Genomic DNA, 20350 nt, shown 5'->3' with positions numbered 1-20350 from the left:
ATATCCTAGACCCTTACCACCTCACAAACCACAGCAAAGGCATGGATATCTCATCATGCATGAATCTGCATCACTTCTACCCCCACCACACATATACTCCTTCTCCCAGACCTGTAGATCTCCATGTATCCCAGGTGTGATGAAGTCCCCGGCCATATTTTGAGGACATCTAGTGGGGTGAGCAAAGAGGCCAGGTGCCTCGCTGAACTAGTGAATAATAATCCTAGGGGCAGTATGGGGAGAATACTTATCTCACGTCCAGAAACGTCCCATTATTGGGAGCGAGTAGCCAAACGCACAATCAAATCACTACTGGCCATTTAAGTAAGAAGGCTTGGGATGAATTTCAGCATACTATGGGCACTGCTGGTCCAGTAATGGGGAGACTGTGGGAGTTAGTCTATTTGCTTTCCGGTGCTTTGAGTATCAAACAGAGACTAGCCACTACTGCGGTGAACACACCATGCAAACAAACGCTCACCAGGATATAGGGGCACAGCCCAGCCCGTGTTGTGCCACTGTCCAGGAGGGATCAAGAAGAGATGTGGCTTTACTCCCAGAGCCCCATATGTGTGCGCAGTGACACAAAGAGTGAAACTAGAATTCCTAGATGGCGGACTAGGCTTCCAGAGTCTTGATCTTCATACAGACAGGAAATATGCCCCAAAGCTTCCGCACACCTGAAATAAGAACACCAATCCATGCAGAACAATCACAAACCAATGTTAGTTTTTCCACACATGTGCAGTCCTTTTCCCAAAGCCTTTATTATTGATATTACTATCATTATTAAGGTATTTATTGAGCGCAGACCTAGATTCAGGAAGCAGTGGAGCACTTTACAATCAGAGGGGGAAGAACAGAGTGAGGGAATCATAGAGAAAAAGGGAACGAGGAGCTAACAGGGGAGGGCGAGGGTGGGCAATTGGCAGCAAGGGATATATAAGCAACCGTGGGGGAAACAGTGGAGAGCAGATTACAGAGTCTCAGGTAGGGTGGGGAGTGCAGGGCTTGTGGACCTAGGTGTTAAGAAGGAGTCATTCCTTGAAGAAGCCTGACCCAAGGGAAGGAATAACTGGGGTATATAAGACCCACATGTAGAGGTAGGAGCCTGTGCGTTTCGAGAAAGTCATGGTGTGCGTTTGGAGCAAGTTGGCAATTCAGGAGAGAAGTGGAAGGAGGTTGTAGGGAAAGAGGAAAGAGCGGACATGACTGTAGACAAGAGAAGGGAAAGGAGCATCAGATTTAGGAGGTGCATACCAGAAGGCGGCAGGAGCTGAATATGAGGTGGTGGCGGGAGTATAGCATCAGGAGTGGGTGGAGGAGAAAATCAGTAGGTGGCAGGAGAACATCCAGCAGTGGCAGGAGGAAACATTTGGCAGAGAATGGGAAGCTAAAGGAAGCACACGGCTCTAGTGATGTGGTAGCTAGCAAGATTACAGGTAGGAATGAGTGGCAACCATTGCCACGGCAGGGAGTAGAGAGGAGGTGCAGAGGGTAGCATTTAGTACCCCGGGGAAGGGCGGTGATTAGACACTTGTAAGGAAACTGTGGCTGGCAAACGTGGTTGGCTCTGTCTGCCAGTAAGAGAGAAGCTCCAGTTGTTTCTGTGACTTGTGGCATAGACACACCAACATCTACAGTGCCTACAGGAGCGATCAGAGGTAGTTGTAGCCAATATCAATGGTGATAAGCCAGAGGACGTTTGAGATGAAGAACCCCAGAGACTGAGTGCTGGAGTGATTCCCCAAAATCTTGTAAACTTTTACAAAAGAAACACTTGCACTGGCGCAACTGTTGAGGAAAGAGTGCCCCGTGCAATTTTCTTTCCTTTAATTTTACGTGAGGAGGAGTGCTGTTGTGTTCAATAAAATCTATTTTTCTAAGATCATTTGTGGAGCCCACTTGACTATGTGACACTGCACTGGTAGTGAATCAAACTATGATTCTCCCTCTCGATATACAGATACCTTAGGGCACCTACCATAACCCACCTAGAAACACACCAGCACCAATCAACACCTCAGGATTCGCACTTGCCTATCTGTCCCCTCCGCTAACCCTCCTTTCCCTCCCAGAACTATGCATCAAGAGGCTGCACTATGTACAACCACTTTACATTATATTGCATGAAGATACTGAAGGACATGGGGAGATGTGAAGGAAATGTGCATTTTTGTAGCGTGAGCAGATGTTATCTTGTCTTATCTCTTGTACGTTCTTTTTTTTAATCAAAAGAGCATTGTTCTTCCTGTGTATAAATAGATACATAAATGTAGAATGAGGCTGCCAACTACACAAACACAGAAAGGAACCTGCAGGCAAAATTACAACCCAGACTGGAATTCAGGTTTACAGCCAACATAAATGTTACACAGTTCAATGCCAGCTTTGCTACAGACACAGGCTTTAACATACCTAGCAGGCCCAATGCTAATGCCTGATACCCTAAGCACCTTATGGCAGAGTAGAACATAATAATAAATGGTGCACAAGGCAAAAGGATTAACCGAGCAGTTCATAGCAGCTATATTGCACCATGGTTACAGTTCTAAGGATCAGGGGCCTGTAAAGTGTACGTAGAAATTATAAAAGACAGATTCTAGTTTTTCAAAACTGCAGAGATTAACCCCCATAGGGACTGAAGGGCTTCAGCACATCACCACTATCAGAATGGCCCTGTGGGTGTCAATCCATTACACTATGGGTGCTCATATGGGTTGCCTGACATTGCCTATCAGTTCACCTATGACTGGTTCTCCGAGCTTGCTGAAGTAGTCATGGGATGCCTGCTCCACCTAAAATGGCCTTTGTTGTGCGATGTTGAGACGGTCACTCATCAATTGTAGGCTCTGCTTCTCAGCTCTAGATACTCCATAATATTTTAGAACAACTGGATCTGAAGGATTAACACATATGGCCATTAACCTTCGGAGGTAGACAGCTAACATTCAAGAGCCTTCTTCCTGGGCAACAGCTCAATTGAGATTTCGTGTATCCCTTCATAAGACCGTGCGAAATGCAAAGGAACGGAACAAATTAATATATTTAGAAGGCATCTCAGTATACAATAGAATGCATGAGGTATTCCATAAGGATGTCCCGCCATAGTCGTAGACACTTGCAACATTATCTCCACCTAAAAAGTGCCTTTTGCAGAATGGCTGTGAATCGTACAGTGAGCTGGTGCCCCTGTCAAGTTGAACCTGGATGTCTAGGATGCTGCTCTAACATTAGAGTAGGAACAGGGGAGTGACAGTTCACCTTGGACCCCTTTGGTGGTTAACTTAAAGACAGTCTTGCTGCTGGGGGCAACGTTTACAATGATTTCCTATGAAATCCACTTGCTTTTGCTGGTGCAAAAAGTAGGCGTATTCCATAGAAATGTATAGGTTTTACGCCAGTTTTTGAAGATGGGGAGTAAAAGGGAGGCAGAAAGGTAACTCCCGTTTCGCCCCAGCCCTTCACCTGTCAGTTCACCTATGACCAGTCCTCTGAGAGTGCTGAAGTAGTCATGAGGATACATGCTCCACTGCACAGTGCAAACACAGTAAACCCTGCCTGGCATGTATGCATGGTAGGCTGTGTTTACAATGATTTCCTATAGAATCCACCTGCTTTAGTACAAAAAGCTGGCATATGCCATAGAAAATCATATGTTTTATGCCAGTATGAAAATGTCATGCTGGCGTAAATCTGAGTTGTCCTTGAAGACGGAGGCAGAAATGTAACTGCCCCTGGCCTCCGCCTTCAAAAACAGTGAACATTCCCTGGAGCCTGAATGGAGGCGTTAAGACTACTGTAACACGGTTATGCCTGTCTTTAGCGCCTTAATTTACGCTCTGGGGGACTCGAAAATTAGCCCAACAGTGGTAAAATCAGTATTGTAAGGCACGTGCAGCTTCTGCTCTTGTTTGTGTGAAGTAAATCCCAGTATGTATGCTCCAAAAGAGTCCCAGATGCCTAGTTCCGTTCCCTCCCACTCTCTTGGCCAAGCACCCAAACTGATATCCCTGATCCTTGAATAATAACAATGCAGCGCAAGGAGAGCCCACCATCTCCTCACCTGGCGAGCCTCCATGTGAGCCTTCCTGGGGATCACAACTGCCACACAAATGTAGGAAAAGGCGAGATGGGGTTGGAGAAGAGTGCAATAAATAATCTGACACACGGGTGAGGGAGGATGAGCAGCACATGATCAATGGAGGAGCAAGTGGGGACAACATTTGACATTGCGTGGGGGAACCAGGGAAGTTTGCACACACAGAGAGACATGAAAAGTATCAAACACAATAAGTTAGGACTGGAATTGTAAAGGCACAATATGCAGATAATCAGTGTATGGGGAACTCCACAGTGTGGGTGCAACATTCTGCGTGGTAAGAGGTGATGAGACATGCAGGGTTGTGGAGAGTAGAGTGGGACGTACAGGGTTGCAAGACGGAGAATCAGACATGTTGGGTGCGGGTGGAATAGGGGCAAAGATGGACACTGCATAGGTGTCAAGGGTGTGACCTTTGCACCAAATAATTATATAGAGACACAGTCACATAATTTTACCATGCTTCAAAGGGAGCAAGTGTGAGCTATTTTGAACTAGGCTAAATTGCAGCAACTTCATTTTCACTTTTGCGTTTTTACTATCATATGTGTCAACGCACTATTTTGCAAGGGATGAGTGATCGTACCTGCCAGTGTCTCAGCACCATTTCCGCAGGGTCTTTCTCTTTCAGTTCCCAGTTGTGTATGAAGATTGTTGGAACCTCGCGATTTTCTGCCAGCCACCGCCAATCATGACCTGGAATAGAACAAGTAGAGGATAGCAGAGTTAGGTAACAGTTTCCTCTGAAGCCACATAAAAAGTGCACTAGTGCAGCTCTCCTACGGGGTGAGGATCATTAACTTGAATCTCTAAGGGTGAAACATGTGTAGGTCTAACATGAATTCTATGAAAGCATGAATTAAAAACACACATTTCAAGCATCAACTCAAACCTTTGGGTCCTTACTAAGAATCTCACATAGCGAGCGCATTTGGAATTAAGATTTTTTATATTTTTCAATTGTTCCAAGTACGAATTGTGAGACTGGCCTCATGGAAGGAGACACAGACAACAGATTCACAGGGTAATTCATAGAATTTCACACAAAAGTGGCGCATGCGGCTGGCACACAGTGTCCCCGTGCGATACACTGCGCCAGCCGCGTGCGATAAAATCCATTTCATCGCACAGCGTATTCATGGATTATAGCCTCCAAACCCAGCCGTGGCGCAGAGTGGCGCAGCGACATGCAGCAGCGCCAGTTACGCCCCCAAGAACGCCCTCGCGCAAGGAAAAGCCATCAAAATTCCCAATTCATCGCAAATGTCTGTGCTAACCCTGGACCAGTTCACAGGGCTGCCAAACAGCAAACGCCAAGTGGGGAACGTGTATTTCAGTGGTTCGCAGGAAGTTTCACACGCGATTGTCCTGGGTACGTGTACATCAGGGGTGCGCGTGAAGTAATACACGCAAATCCATCAGTGCACGTGTATTCCAGGGGTGCGCGGGAAGTATCACACGCAAATTCAGCAGGGTACGTGTATTTCCGGGGTGCGCGGGAAGTATCACACGCGATTCCATCAGGGCACTTGTATTTCATGGGTGCGCAGGGAGTACTACACGTGAATTGGCTGTGTGGGTCCTCCCAGGTGTTCCCTCTACACCCTCCACGGCCCCTGCAGGCAGCCCACACCACAGGGGACTACCCTGCACCCCAGCTCATGTCCCACAGGCAGCCCATCCACCATGGGCATGCCCCCCAGCCAACCCACATGTCACCTTGCACCACTGATCAACAACACATGTCTCCCAGCACCCACACCCCCCAGCACTGTGGGGCACCTGCCAGCAGGCCCCCACACATGTCCAACTCATGTCCCCCTGCACCCCCACCCCCCAGCACTGTGGTGCACCCTCCACCAGGCCCCCACTCATGTCTTCCAGCACCCCCACCCCCTGCATCCAGGGCCACCCTCCACCAGGCCCCCACACATGTCCCTCTGCACCCCCACCCCCCTGCATCCAGGGCCACCCTCCACCAGGCCCCCACACATGTCCAACTCATGTCCCCCTGCACCCCCACCCCCCCAGCATCCAGGAGCACCCTCCACCAGGCCCCCACTCCTGTCTACCACCCCCCCCACCCCCAGCAGTGCGATTCGCCTGGGTACGTGTATTTCAGGGGTGCGCGTGTAGTCTGACACGCAAATTCATCAGGGTACGTGTATTATGGGTCCGCGTGAAGTTCACATGCGATATCAGCAGGGTACGTGTATTACGGGGTTTGCGGGAAGTTCCACACGCGATTGCCCTGGGTACGTGTATTTCGGGGTTGCTTGGGAAGTTCCACACGCGATTGCCCTGGGTACGTGTATTTCGGGGTGCGCGGGAAGTTCCACATGCGATTGCCCTGGGTACATGTATTTCGGGGTGCGCAGGAAGTTCCACACGCGATTGCCCTGGGTACATGTATTTCGGGTCGCGAGGGAAGTTCCACACGCGATTGCCCTGGGTATGTGTATTTCGGGGTGCGCGGGAAGTTCCACACGCAATTGCCCTGGGTATGTGTATTTCGGGGTGCGCAGGAAGTTCCACACGCGATTGGCCTGGGTACGTGTATTTCGGGGTGCGCGGAAAGTTCCACACGAAATTGCCCTGTGTACGTGTATTTTGGGGTGCGCTGGAAGTTCCACACGCGATTGTCCGTGGTGCGTGTATTTCTGGTTGCGCGTGAAGTTTCACACGCGATTTCAGCAGGGTACATGTATTCCAAGGTGCGCGGGAAATTCCACACGCGAATCCAGCAGCCTACATGTATTCCGGGAGTGCCAGGGAGTCCTACACGTGAATCGGCTGTGTGGGCCCTCCCAGCTGTTCACTCTACACCCTCCACGGCCCCTGCAGGCGGCCCACACCACTTGGGACTATCCTGCACATGTCCCGCAGGCAGCCCATCCACCATGGCCATGCCCCCCAGCCAACCCACATGTCACCTTGCACCACTGCCCACCAACGCATGTCTCCCAGCACCCCCACCCCCCAGCACTGTGGGGCACCGTCCACCAGGCCCCCACTCATGTCCAACTCATGTCCCCCTGCATGCCCACCCCCCAGCACTGTGGGACACCCTCCACCAGGCCCCCACTCATGTCCAACTCATGTCCCCCTGCATCCAGGGGCACCCTCCACCAGGCCCCACTCATGTCCAACTCATGTCCCCCTGCACCCCCACCCCCCAGCACTGTGGGGCACCCTCCACCAGGCCCCCACTCATGTCCAACTCATGTCCCCCTGCACCCCCACCCCCCTGCATCCAGGGGCACCCTCCACCAGGCCCCACTTATGTCCAACTCATGTCCCCCTGCACCCCCAACACTGTGGGGCACCCTCCACCAGGCCCCCACTCATGTCCAACTCATGTCCCCCTGCACCCCCAACCCCCTGCATCCAGGGACACCCTCCACCAGGCCCCACTCATGTCCAACTCATGTCCCCCTGCACTCCCACCCCCCAGCACTGTGGGGCACCCTCCACCAGGCCCCCACTCATGTCCAACTCATGTCCCCCTGCACCCCCACCCCCCTGCATCCAGGGGCACCCTCCACCAGGCCCCACTCATGTCCAACTCATGTCCCCCTGCACCCCCACCCCCCAGCACTGTGGGGCACCCTCCACCAGGCCCCCACTCATGTCCAACTCATGTCCCCCTGCACCCCCACCCGCATGCATTCAGGGGCACCCTCCACCAGGCCCCACTCATGTCCAACTCATGTCCCCCTGGACCCCCACCCCCCAGCACTGTGGGACACCCTCCACCAGGCCCCCACTCATGTCCAACTCATGTCCCCCTGCACCCCCACCCCGTGCATCCAGGGGCACCCTCCACCAGGCCCCACTCATGTCCAACTCATGTCCCCCTGCACCCCCACCCCCCAGCACTGTGGGGCTGTGGGGCACCCTCCACCAGGCCCCCACTCATGTCCAACTCATGTCCCCCTGCACCCCCACCCCCCTGCATCCAGGGGCACCCTCCACCAGGCCCCACTCATGTCCAACTCATGTCCCCCTGCACCCCCACCCCACAGTACTGTGGGGCACTCTCCAACAGGCCCCCACTCATGTCCAACTCATGTCCCCCTGCACCCCCACCCCCCTGCATCCAGGGGCACCCTCCACCAGGCCCCACTCATGTCTCCCAGCACCCCCACCCCCCACCAGTCAGGGGCACCTGCCCGCAGGCCCCCAAACATGTCCCCCAGCCAACACGTCATCACAATCTAGATCCCTGGCCCTTATGGGCAGCCTCCACATGCCAAACACCCACCCAAGTATTGCATCCACCTACATAGAAATGCCAATTACATGATACAACCCCAATGGCAAGTATGTAAATGAAGACATGTCCCTCACATACACACAATGGGTGTCAGTGAATGTCAAAACCCATATCATGACATGCATGAAACCAATGAGATGATACTACACATTGAAGTATGATGAAAAAATATGTATTAAAAGCAACATAAATGGAATCAAAAATAAACAAACGAAAATGGGAATTAAAAACAAAAAGCACCATGTCCGTAAAATAATGTAAAACCACAAATCATAATCCAAAAGAAAGCTGTCCAAAGTCACAGTTCACAAAAGTAAATCCAATGGAAAATTAAAACCAAAAACCATTGCTCCATGGGTAAAATAAAAAAAAAAAATTCCAACAGTCAACTATATACAGATAAACAATCCAGGGTCCATGATCCCAACAGAAGAAATGAAACCTATCTAATAACACAAACCTAATAAAAAAAACTATATACAAAAATCTGGTCCATTGTCCAAAAGGTCCAAAAAATATAAAAGAGCAAAGGAAACCTAACACTAACTACAGAACTATTTACAAGGGCAGCGGGTCAGTCCGACGGCTCACTTCGGGATGTTCTGGGCCAGGGCATCATCGAACTCCTGCTCAATGTCCCGGAGGCGGTTCTCCTCCATGGCCCGAGGGTCCGCAGGGCCGACGACATGTTCACCTCCAACTCCCTGCGGATTGCCTCGAGGCACTCGGCCCGCCTCGGGGCCCTCCGCATGGAGTTCTCCGCCCTGACCATCGTGAGCTGTGCCTCTTCCGCCCGCTGCCGCTCCACATCTATGGCGTGGCCCAACCGCTGACACACGGAAGACACTTCCCGTCCTGGGTCCTCCTGCCCTCCGGCCGATGCCTGCCCCTCCGATGTCGAAGGCCCCGAGCCATCATGGCTCCCACCTCGTTGCTGCTGCTGCTGTGCCTATGCCCGTGCCCTGGCTCCTGCTGCCTGCACATCCTCCACCGGCTGGGGTGCAGTTGTTGATGTGGCCACCCCTGCTGGACGTCCGACTCCCGACTGTGGCAGGGATGCCTCCTCCACCAGCCTGGCCGCACCGTCAGAGGCAGCTCCACAGGGCACCCAGGTGACAAATGGGTGGGAAGATGGCACGGAGGACGACTGGCGCATAGGGTGTTCAGTTGAGGAGGGGGTCGGAGCAAGCTGCAGCAAACGGAGGAATCCGGCCTGGGTGACCTGTGCCAGTAGGCCGACGCGGTCAACGAGCCATTCGAGATGACGTGCAGTCTCCTCATGAAAAGACTGCAGGTCACCTCGCATGGCCCGTTGACGCAACGCCACACCAGTCAGGACAGGCTCAACCCGTACCTGGATAGCCACGTCCGCAGGCAGAGGAAGGCCAGTTGTTGTGAGTTCCTCCACTGCCTGAAAACGGGTCTGGACATAGGCATCCCTGCTGGTGCAAGATGATGCAGTGACAGGATCAGGGACAGGAATGCACACAGGCACCTCCGCTGCGGCCTGTGCTGCCTCCTGTCCATGGTCCTGCACTGCACCACTAGCACCAGTGGAATCCCCACCCCCAAACCCCGTCTCTGTCGCTTGCACAGCCTCCTCCTCCACCAAACCCCCCATCAACCTGGATGACTCCGTGCCATCTTCCCCCGTTGGGCCCTGTGGGGTCCCAGCTGCCCCTTCTGCTGCCGAGGAGTCCAACTCCGACCTCCGCCTCTTGGACCTCCCCCCGGCAGCTGCGGCCTGGGACGTGGCACCGGACTCCTCACTCCCCGACAAAATCACAACCTGGGAGGGGAGCCGGGCCTTGCGTCTCCGGCTGGCGGTGCGATCCCCGCCGCTGTGCTCCACAGCACCTTCTCCGCCCTCTTCATCAGTTGACGCTGCAGAAAGGGAGAAATAAAACACAGGCATCAGGGCACTGTACAATGGACACATACACACATGACAGTTGTAAATGAGTGGCATTGGCAAACCTCAGACATGGCATCACAATCGCCAACACACATGTCATTTCAACTCGCACACATGAGCCATACCACAGCCATATTGCAACAGCCAGCACCATCCATACACATACAACATCATGAGCAGGCAAAGGTGAGCCAGACATCACATGCAAAACAGGGAGTGCACTACACATGCACACACACACCACCACACTTGCATGCATGTGTACACCTCTGCCAACTGTCGCAGTGTTCAGATTGGCATCCATGTCACATCTGCCAATCAGGCTTCCACATCCCGCTGTCACATGCATCCATGTTGCATCACTGTTGCACCCTTGTCAAATACACACACATGCACATGTACACAGTGCTGATACATGCAGCTGAAAACAACATCCATGTGTGACATCACGAACATGCCTACTTACATACACATTCATCCAAACATGTGCGCCTACACAACTGCATAGGCATGCAAGCCTACACACACAAGCACCATCCATGTCTCACACATGACAGCCCTTGCATGTGTAAGCCTCACGGCCCTGTACACCCCCCCATACTTGGCCCCATAAAAACACATGTGCAACCTGCACACTACTGGCACATCACCACACGCACAGCTCACAATCATGATGCATGTACACTTACCGCTCGACTCCAGACGGGTCTGCCTCTCAAGGACCTGGACGTGGAGCGCTGGGGATATGCGTTCCAGGACCCTCATCTGATCGTCCGACAAGTGGCCCCGACGCCCCTTAGCATCCGCTGCCTTCAAGAGGCGCCGGGCCTTGTTGAGGGTCCTGGACCTGAAGTCTTCCCAGCACTTCTTGAAATGATGGAATAGTCGGACTGCCACCCCCTCCGCGTTGTTGGCAGTCACGATGTCTGTCCAGATCCGAGTCCGTCCTTCCTTGTCGGTGCGCAAACTTCCGAAGAGGGCATCATACTGCCCTTAGGACTTGCTCCACCAGGACACCAACTTCGGTGGCAGTGAAGCTGGTGCCCCTCTGCCTCTCTGGCCGGGGGTTGTCAGTGGTGCCAGATGTTGCAGTGCCCGACATGACAACCCCAGAGGCAGGAGTGGGTGGGCAACTGGATCCTGGGGCTGGTCTGTGGAGCGATGGAATCCCAGTCGGGAGTCTTCGGTTCCAGCAGAGGTGGTCACAGCAACAGCACCCCTGGCTGATGTGCAGGCAGCAAATGGCAGGGCAAGTGGACAGCAGGCAATCAGGCAGCAGCAGATGGAAGGTGGGAGCGAGCTCGGAGCTCTGGGGGGCAGTAATTTGGCCTTCTGGGCAGGAGCGTGGTCTTCCGTGTGCTTATGTGTGGTCAGCTTGATACGGAATGATTTGGCACGTGAAAATCCAGCACGTCTGCGTGTAATTCGAGGAAAGGGCTTTAGCGCGTAAGCGCGACAGCACACGTATGCGAATTCATTGGGCCAAAGGCCACCAGCGCGTATGCGCGTCTGTGACGTGCGTGCACGGGCGTTTCCCTGTACACGGGTGCATGTTACACGTCCAATGACTGCACGTCAGAGTGTCAGCTCGTGTAATTGGAGGATGGGGCCTTAGCGCGCACACGCGGAAGTGACTCTGGACGTGTGGGCATGTTTAAAAGGTACGTGTAGAACGCCATTTCCTTGTACGTGCTTTTCGTGGAGAGCGAGTGGGTGAAATCTGTACTTCTTGTCGGTTCACACGCGATTTACTTCACGGCGTTCCAAGTTCATACTCCCTGTTACCTCTGACAGCTTTTTCTCTTCTTGTCTTTTTCCTGGGCCTGTATCCTCAAACAGCGTTGATTTCTCCTGTTTTCCTGTCTCCTCAGACAGCGTACAATTCTTCTTTTGCCGGGGGTGTTGCCAACGCGCACACGCGTGTATTTTTCACGCGATTTTTCCTGGCAGACGGTGAGTCGCGCACGTATTTGACATCTGTGCTTGCCCCTTGTGTTGCCTACCCCTTCAGAGGTCATTCTAGGCTGCGTGTGACACGCATACGTTCATTTTTGTGTTTCTGGGTGCCACAGCGTAGTGCAGGTTTATTTTTCCACGCACGTGGTCTAGGAGGTGTTGCGTGCACATTATCTCCCTTTTTCGGGGTGCCTGTGCGTTGCGTGACCCGTCATCTTCCCCCAGGGGTCACATACAGCCTTGCTAGAGCACTAGGGTACGGATTCCATCTAGTACCCTACCCCTTTGACCCCCAATTGCCCAGGACAATAGTTTACTGCAACTCCCATACGCACAACAACATAAGTGCCATGGTTGCGAGGCGAGCACGCGGTAAGAGTGGCAAAGGTGGGCGAGCCACAAGAGGTGGCCGTGGTGGATACGGTAGGGGACGTGGCCGGGACTTGCAGGGTGCCCCTAGCCCCCCATGTCTGGGTGACCAGTCAGGGACAGCCATGCCCCCCCCCTGGTTGAGGGTAACGTGGCTGACACCATCCCTGCTCAGCCCTTGTTGGACCAGCCCATTGTGGCACCAGACCTGGCACAGGGTGACTCCATGGCTGACTTCCAGGTCAGCAGGTCTAGGCCACGTGTGGCGGTGCACGTTGGTGTCACAAGCCCACGTGGATCAGGGGCAGCTATGTCATCTGCTGCCCCGAGTAGGCAGGGTGGGCATGCTGCAGGGGCAGCTGTGGCTCCATCCACCCCAGCTCTGAGTCTCCCAGCCAAGACAGTGTCGGTCCTAGTCCATCCTGCTGACGTTCCCCCTGACTACATAACACTTCAGCTAATGCCTGCACCAAGTCCCATGGTGAGTGTTCATTCCCACACTCCTAGTCCACAGTCCACCGGGGCTCCTGCCCCTAGTGTCCAGAGCAGCGTAGGACACTCAGTATCACCACCACCTTCCAAGCGGAAGAGGAAGAGTGCTCGTCCAGTACAGGCTGATGCCCCAGACACGGCTACACAGTCTGGCCCACCAAGGAAGCCCAGCTTCAATCAGGCCGAACTTGATGCACTTGTGGAGTATGTGTCCGCACATGACAGCGAAATGGTGATTACTGCAGGATGCAAGACCACACCTGCACAACGTCAGGCACACTGGCAGACCATCGCGGACCTCATAAGTGCCCTTGGATTCGTGAGGTGCACAGCTAATCATTGCTACAAGCGCTGGAATGACCTGAAGCGCAGGGCAAAGAAAAAGCTGGCCTCAAGTCATGCCGCAACTCTAGTGACTGGAGGTGGGTCTCCAGCAGAGGACATAGAACTCACTCCAGATGAGTATGTTGCTGGGACCTACGTCACGGAGGAACAGATCCAAGGCGTGGGAGACCTGCCAGATTACGAGGCATTGTCCGGTCAGTGCACATGCATGTGTGTGTCATCCATGTGCATGGTGTGTGTGTGAGTGCTTCTGATTGAGTGCCAGGTGAGGGGGTGTGTGCCTGAGTGGTTTGGGTCACCCATGTGCTTCATCCAATACATTCTGCGCACCAGGATTTGGGTGTTGCAGTATCCCTTCTGGCAACAGTAGACAATCAGCCCAACCTCATGCCCTTGAAGTGTCATCTTGCCACAACATAGTTGCATATTATTCTGTGTTCATTCAGGCTAATTGTCTGCATTCCACCACTTTCACTAGGCATTTCTCAGTCCTATTGTCACATGTGTGACATGGCTAGGGTACATGCCATCTGTGTGATGGCATGTGTCATGTATGTGTATTGGACATGCCAATCACAGGCCAATGTGTGATGGCACTGCTAGCCAGCATGCAGCAAATTTGTTGGTCTTCCATCTTGGTGTCATCAATGTGTGCCATTTGCCTCCCCTTCATACGCAGTGACAGTGCATGCATGGGTGGGTTATAGTCATGTGGGACATGTGTCAATGAAGTACTGTTTCTGTTGCTTCTCAGCCCTAATTGTGTGCCATGGTGCTAATGCCTGTTCCCATTTCTTTTCTTTCATGTCTTTGCAGGGGATGACGCACTTGATACTGCTGGGGTTGTGGAGATGGTGCAGACCCAGGAGGGGTCTCAGGCCCGACCGGGCACCAGTGAGGGACGTGGTGTGGTGGTGGGTGAGAACCCACACTTGCTGCAGACCATCATCTCAAGGGGTGTCTCTGGGTGCACCTCCCCCGAGCTCTATTCAGGTGTCGATTCGGATGATGAGACCTATGTGCCATCGCAGGTAAGTGTTTCTGGGAGGGATTCTGTACTGTCCAACCCACCTGCACCAGGGGTAGAACCCTCAATGGGGATGTCAGTGTTGGTAGGTCCGCCTTTGGTGGTTACGGATGCAGGGTCACACTCCGCTACATCTGATTCTGATCCTGTTCCTGGGCCAGCAGATCAGAGGGGGAATGCAGTCCTGCAGCCTCAGGCAGTGCCGGCACAGCAAGGCGCAGTTCGCCTTTCCCCAGACAGGTGTGGTGCCCGCCGACGCGGTGGCCGTACGCCACCTGGCAATACCGCATGGGAGCAATCCATATACGGTATGGCAAACCAACAGGCAGCATCAACTGAGATGATGGCTCAGGCCATGGATAGGGTGGCCACTTCCATTGTCCCCCAAGAAAGGCTGATTGAACAACTACAGCAGGCAACAGACTCCATTTGCCAGTCACACAGGGAGGACATGTTGGCGTCCAACAGGGACAGGCGGGCGGCACTGGAGACTCTGCGGGAAGCCATTTCTATTGAGTCTCAGGGCCACAGGGAAGCCCTGAGGGTGGAACTCCGTCAGCTCAGGGTAACTCGAGGACAGAACAGCAGCTGGAGCGGCTCACACGTACGCTCTCAGCTGAGATGCAGGCAACTAGGGAGGAGGTCCGGGCATCCCGTGAGTTGTTGCATGGGGACCTCCGCAAGATTATCCTCCAGAACCAGACCTTCCACACCCGCATGCTTGCTGCCATGGAGGACCAGACTAGGGCTTTGCGTGGGCTGCCTCCCATAGTGCCACCACCTCCTGATGCAGCTGCAGAGGGTGAGGAGAGCGACAGTAGCGATTCTCCCACAATATGGTAGCCGTGCAGGCCATGAGCCCATGGAGGTGTTTTTTTTCCGCAAGATCCACACAGGTGGGTTTTGGTGTGCACCCTGTCCTCAGACCTCCTGGGTGGCCTTCCCCACCACCCCATGCCCATTCATGGCCATTTTTGATTTTTTGGACAGTGTGTTGCCTTGTGTGGCTCCCGTGGGCATATGCTGTATTGGGCCTGGGCACATGCAGGCTTGTCCTGAATTTGGGTCAGATGCTTGGGTTTGTGTGACACACACCCCTCCTGCTTCCCGTTTCCATGGGCTTGCAAAGGGTGTGCCCAAGTGACATTGACTTACACAGTGACAATGGACTCCCATTTGATGTGTGGGCAGTCTGTAGTCAATACTGTGTATACATTCCTACTGCATATTCTTGTTGTATTGTACACTGCATGGTGTATTGAAATGCGCCTCTGCATCCATCTCATCCTCCTAATTTGCAGGTACATTTCTCATGTCTTCACAAGGCGGTCTACTTTGGAAATGGAGCCCATGTTGTAAGCAGTGTACCTACACTTTTGCGTGGCGCTAACACTGTACAGTTGGAAGTGTTCCAAGTGCTGGCATTATCAGGTAGTGAGGCTACCAATTTTTAAAGTCCGTACTGTCATGTTTATGGTCGGTTGGAGGTTGTGTAGGTGATTAGTATTATTGGTAAATATTTGGTAATGTGTGTTGTTGGTCCTGCATTACTGTGAGCATTTCATGTGTGGCCAGTTTCCATTAGGGACACTGTAGTTGGTGACACTTGTGTCATGTTGAGGGGATTAATTTGTTTGCTCTCACATAGCATGACATGCCATGGTATGTTGTGTGGCGGTGCCGGGGAGGGGTTGGGTGACATGGCACTGTTCCCATGTTGTATTTTGCAGCATGGAAGTGTGTCTTTTGATGACACTGCATTGGTGGTGTTTGTGTAGGTAGGGATGCACACATTGTGACACTTCCAGGTGAAAAATCTCAGGCTGCTATGGTTCTGACAGTTGACTGTCCCTTAATTCATCAGAATTGTCAGATTGAGTCATCATTGATTGTCAGATGGTATGTGCCAGGGCTGTGTGCACTCCACAGGGGTGTGATTTCTATGTGAAGTAATTAGCCACCAGCTGCGTACGGGCTGCCTCACCCCGTGCCCTTTCCCCTCCCATGCGCAGCAGGCGTGCATGTGGTTGGGGATGTGGGGGCACCACCATGTCCACAGCCAGGCCCCGGCGTGTTGCAACATTGTGCAGGACACATGCTGCCACTATGATCATGCACACTACTGGGGGAGCGTATAACAGCTGCCCGCCAGAACGGTCAAGGGAGCCAAAGCGTGACTTGAGCACTCCGAATGTGCGCTCCACTATGCCCCGGGTTGCAATATGAGCTGTGTTGCATCGTACCTCGGGAGGCGTGATGGGGTTCCAAATTGGCGTCATCATGTGGGTGCTCAGAAGGTAGGCACTGTCCCCTGGGGAGGTGGTGATGGGGATCATTAGTGGGGTAGTGACATTACTCTGTATCTGCCATGCATGCGTGTGCTGTGGCATTTATACTCACCAAGCAGCCATGCATCGACATGCCGCCCCACTTCCATGTCCCGGTTTAGGGTTGACATCCTGTAAATGAAGCTGTCGTGGGTGGACCCTGGATAGTTGGCATATACTGAGGTGTTGATTCCCTTGGCATCACATACTACCTGGACGTTGATGGAATGCCAGTGCTTGCGGTTTCTATAGATGTGCTCAGATGCCCTGGGGGGACGTAGAGCCACATGGGTGCAATCAATGGCACCTAGCAATGGAACCTAGGAATTGGGCCACCCTGTAGAAATCCAGGCTGACAGCCTGCCTTTCTGCAGGTGTTCTGGGCAGGTATATGTGCCTGCGGACTGATGGGCGTGCAGTGATGATGGCCAACACCTGGTGTAGGCACCGTGACTGCGTGGCCTGTGACACCCCCACTATGGCAATTGTCCGCTGAAATGATCCGGTAGCCAAGAAGTGCAGTACATTGAGGACCTTCTCCAGGGGGCTGAGTGCTTGGGAGCACAGGGTGGGTGATGTGAGGTCATCCTCCCACTCACTGACCAGGTCGAGTATTATGTGTGGTGGAAACCTGTACCTCCCATACACCTGGTCATCAGGCATACCAAATAGGCTGGTTCTGGGTGTGAAGATTCTGGCCCTGACTATCCTCCTCCTCCTCCTGCGATATCCCACGGCCACTGCTGCTAGGAACGGTATATTCATCCTTGCGTCTGAGCTTGTTTGTTGTTTGCGCACTCTTTTATGCTGCGCGGGACGTGCACCGTGTTTACGGATTGGACCTTTTTTTTGGGCGCGTTGTAGGCGACCGTGTAAATCTTCCCGCCCACCCCAGGAATACACGTGACACGCTCTCCCAGGCCCAGTCGCAAGTAAATATTCCCGCCCACCCCAGGACTACACGTACCCCACTCTCACAGGCCCAGTCGCGTGTGGACGTTCACGCGACACACGAAATACACGTACCCTGCTGATATTGCATGTGGAAGTTCACGCGGACCCATAATACACGTACCCTGATGAAATCGCGTGTAAGACTACCCGCGCACCCCTGAAATACACGTACCCAGGCAAATCGCACTGCTGGGGGGTGAGGGGGGTGGGAGACATGAGTGGAGGCCTGGTGGAGGGTGCCCCTGGATGCAGAGGGGTGGGGGTGCAGGGAGACAGGAGTGGGGGCCTGGTGGAGGGTGCCCCTGGATGCAGGGGGGTGGGGGTGCAGCGGGACATGAGTTAGACATGAGTGGGGGCCTGGTGGAGGGGGCCCCTGGATGCAGGGGGGTGGGGGTGCAGGGAGACAGGAGTGGGGGCCAGGTGGAGGGTGCCCCTGGATGCTGTGGGGTGGGGGTGCAGGGGGACATGAGTTAGACATGAGTGGGGGCCTGGTGGAGGGGGCCCCTGGATGCAGGGGGGTGGGGGTGCAGGGAGACAGGAGTGGGGGCCAGGTGGAGGGTGCCCCTGGATGCAGAGGGGTGGGGGTGCAGGGAGACAGGAGTGGGGGCCTGGTGGAGGGTGCCCCTGGATGCAGGGGGGTGGGGGTGCAGGGGGACATGAGTTGGACATGAGTGGGGCCTGGTGGAGGGTGCCCCTGGATGCTGTGGGGTGGGGGTGCAGGGGGACATGAGTTGGACATGAGTGGGGGCCTGGTGGAGGGTGCCCCTGGATGCAGGGGGGTGGGGGTGCAGGGAGACAGGAGTGGGGGCCTGGTGGAGGGTGCCCCTGGATGCTGGGGGGTGGGGGTGCAGGGGGACATGAGTTGGACATGAGTGGGGCCTGGTGGAGGGAGCCCCTGGATGCAGGGGGGTGGGGGTGCAGGGGGACATGAGTTGGACATGAGTGGGGGCCTGGTGGAGGGTGCCCCTGGATGCAGGGGGATGGGGGTGCAGGGAGACAGGAGTGGGGGCCTGGTGGAGGGTGCCCGTGGATGCAGGGGGGTGGGGGTGCAGGGAGACAGGAGTGGGGCCTGGTGGAGGGTGCCCCTGGATGCAGGGGGGTGGGGGTGCAGGGGGACATGAGTTGGACATGAGTGGGGCCTGGTGGAGGGTGCCCCTGGATACTGTGGGGTGGGGGTGCAGGGGGACATGAGTTGGACATGAGTGGGGGCCTGGTGGAGGGTGCCCCTGGATGCAAGGGGGTGGGGGTGCAGGGAGACAGGAGTGGGGCCTGGTGGTGGTGCCCCTGGATGCTGGGGGGTGGAGGTGCAGGGGGACATGAGTTGGACATGAGTGGGGCCTGGTGGAGGGTGCCCCTGGATGCAGGGGGGTGGGGGTGCAGGGAGACAGGAGTGCGGGCCTGGTGGAGGGTGCCCCTGGATGCTGTGGGGTGGGGGTGCAGGGGGACATGAGTTGGACATGAGTGGGGGCCTGGTGGAGGGTGCCCCTGGATGCAGGGGGGTGGGGGTGCAGGGAGACAGCAGTGGGGGCCTGGTGGAGGGTGCCCCTGGATGCTGGGGGTGCAGGGATTCATGAGTGGGGGCCTGGTGGAGGGAGCCCCTGGATGCAGGGGGGTGGGGGTGCAGGGAGACAGGAGTGGGGGCCTGGTGGAGGGTGCCCCTGGATGCAGGGGGATGGGGGTGCAGGGAGACAGGAGTGGGGGCCTGGTGGAGGGTGCCCCTGGATGCTGGGGGGTGGGGGTGCAGGGAGACAGGAGTGGGGGCCTGGAGGAGGGTGCCCTGGATGCAGGGGGGTGGGAGTGCAGGGGGACATGAGTTGAACATGAGTGGGGGCCTGGTGGAGGGTGCCCCTGGATGCAGGGGGTGGGGGTGCAGGGATACAGGAGTGGGGGCCTGGTGGAGGGTGCCCCTGGATGCTGGGGGGTGGGGGTGCAGGGGGACATGAGTTGGACATGAGTGGGGGCCTGGTGGAGGGTGCCCCTGGATGCAGGGGGGTGGGGGTGCAGGGAGACAGGAGTGGGGGCCTGGTGGAGGGTGCCCCTGGATGCTGGGGGGTGGGGGTGCAGGGGGACATGAGTTGGACATGAGTGGGGGCCTGGTGGAGGGTGCCCCTGGATGCAGGGGGGTGGGGGTGCAGGGAGACAGGAGTGGGGGCCTGGTGGAGGGTGCCCCTGGATGCTGTGGGGTGGGGGTGCAGGGGGACATGAGTTGGACATGAGTGGGGGCCTGGTGGAGGGTGCCCCTGGATGCAGGGGGGTGGGGTGGGGGTGCAGGGAGACAGGAGTGGGGGCCTGGTGGAGGGTGCCCTTGGATGCTGGGGGTTGGGGGTGCAGGGAGACAGGAGTGGGGGCCTGGTGGAGGGTGCCCCTGGATACTGGGGGGTGGGGGTGCAGGGATACATGAGTGGGGGCCTGGTGGAGGGTGCCCCTGGATGCAGGGGGGTGGGGGTGCAGGGAGAGAGGAGCGGGGGCCTGGTGGAGGGTGCCCCTGGATGCAGGGGGGTGGGGTTGCAGGGAGACAGGAGTGGGGGCCTGGTGGAGGGCGCCCCTGGATGCTGGGGGGAGGGGGCGCAGGGGGACATGAGTTGGA

The 20350-nt window shown here is 55.2% G+C and overlaps 1 protein-coding gene across 3 annotated transcripts in view; it reads right to left on the bottom strand.

Annotated features, from left to right (window-relative positions):
• The window catches only part of LOC138569514 (uncharacterized), a 653579-nt gene that overhangs the window by 40393 nt on the left and 592836 nt on the right, over positions 1-20350 (bottom strand). For all 3 annotated transcript variants that reach the window (XM_069647555.1, XM_069647556.1, XM_069647557.1), the window contains one exon: positions 4689-4798. In XM_069647555.1, the coding sequence (XP_069503656.1) occupies positions 4689-4798 (110 nt within the window). The remainder of the gene's footprint in view (positions 1-4688; positions 4799-20350) is intronic.

Source organism: Ambystoma mexicanum, chromosome 2q (assembly GCF_040938575.1).
Source record: "Ambystoma mexicanum isolate Mex_15411 chromosome 2q, UKY_AmexF1_1, whole genome shotgun sequence".
NCBI classification, from domain to species: Eukaryota; Metazoa; Chordata; class Amphibia; order Caudata; family Ambystomatidae; genus Ambystoma; species Ambystoma mexicanum.
This window is presented reverse-complemented; position numbering and strand designations above follow the sequence as displayed.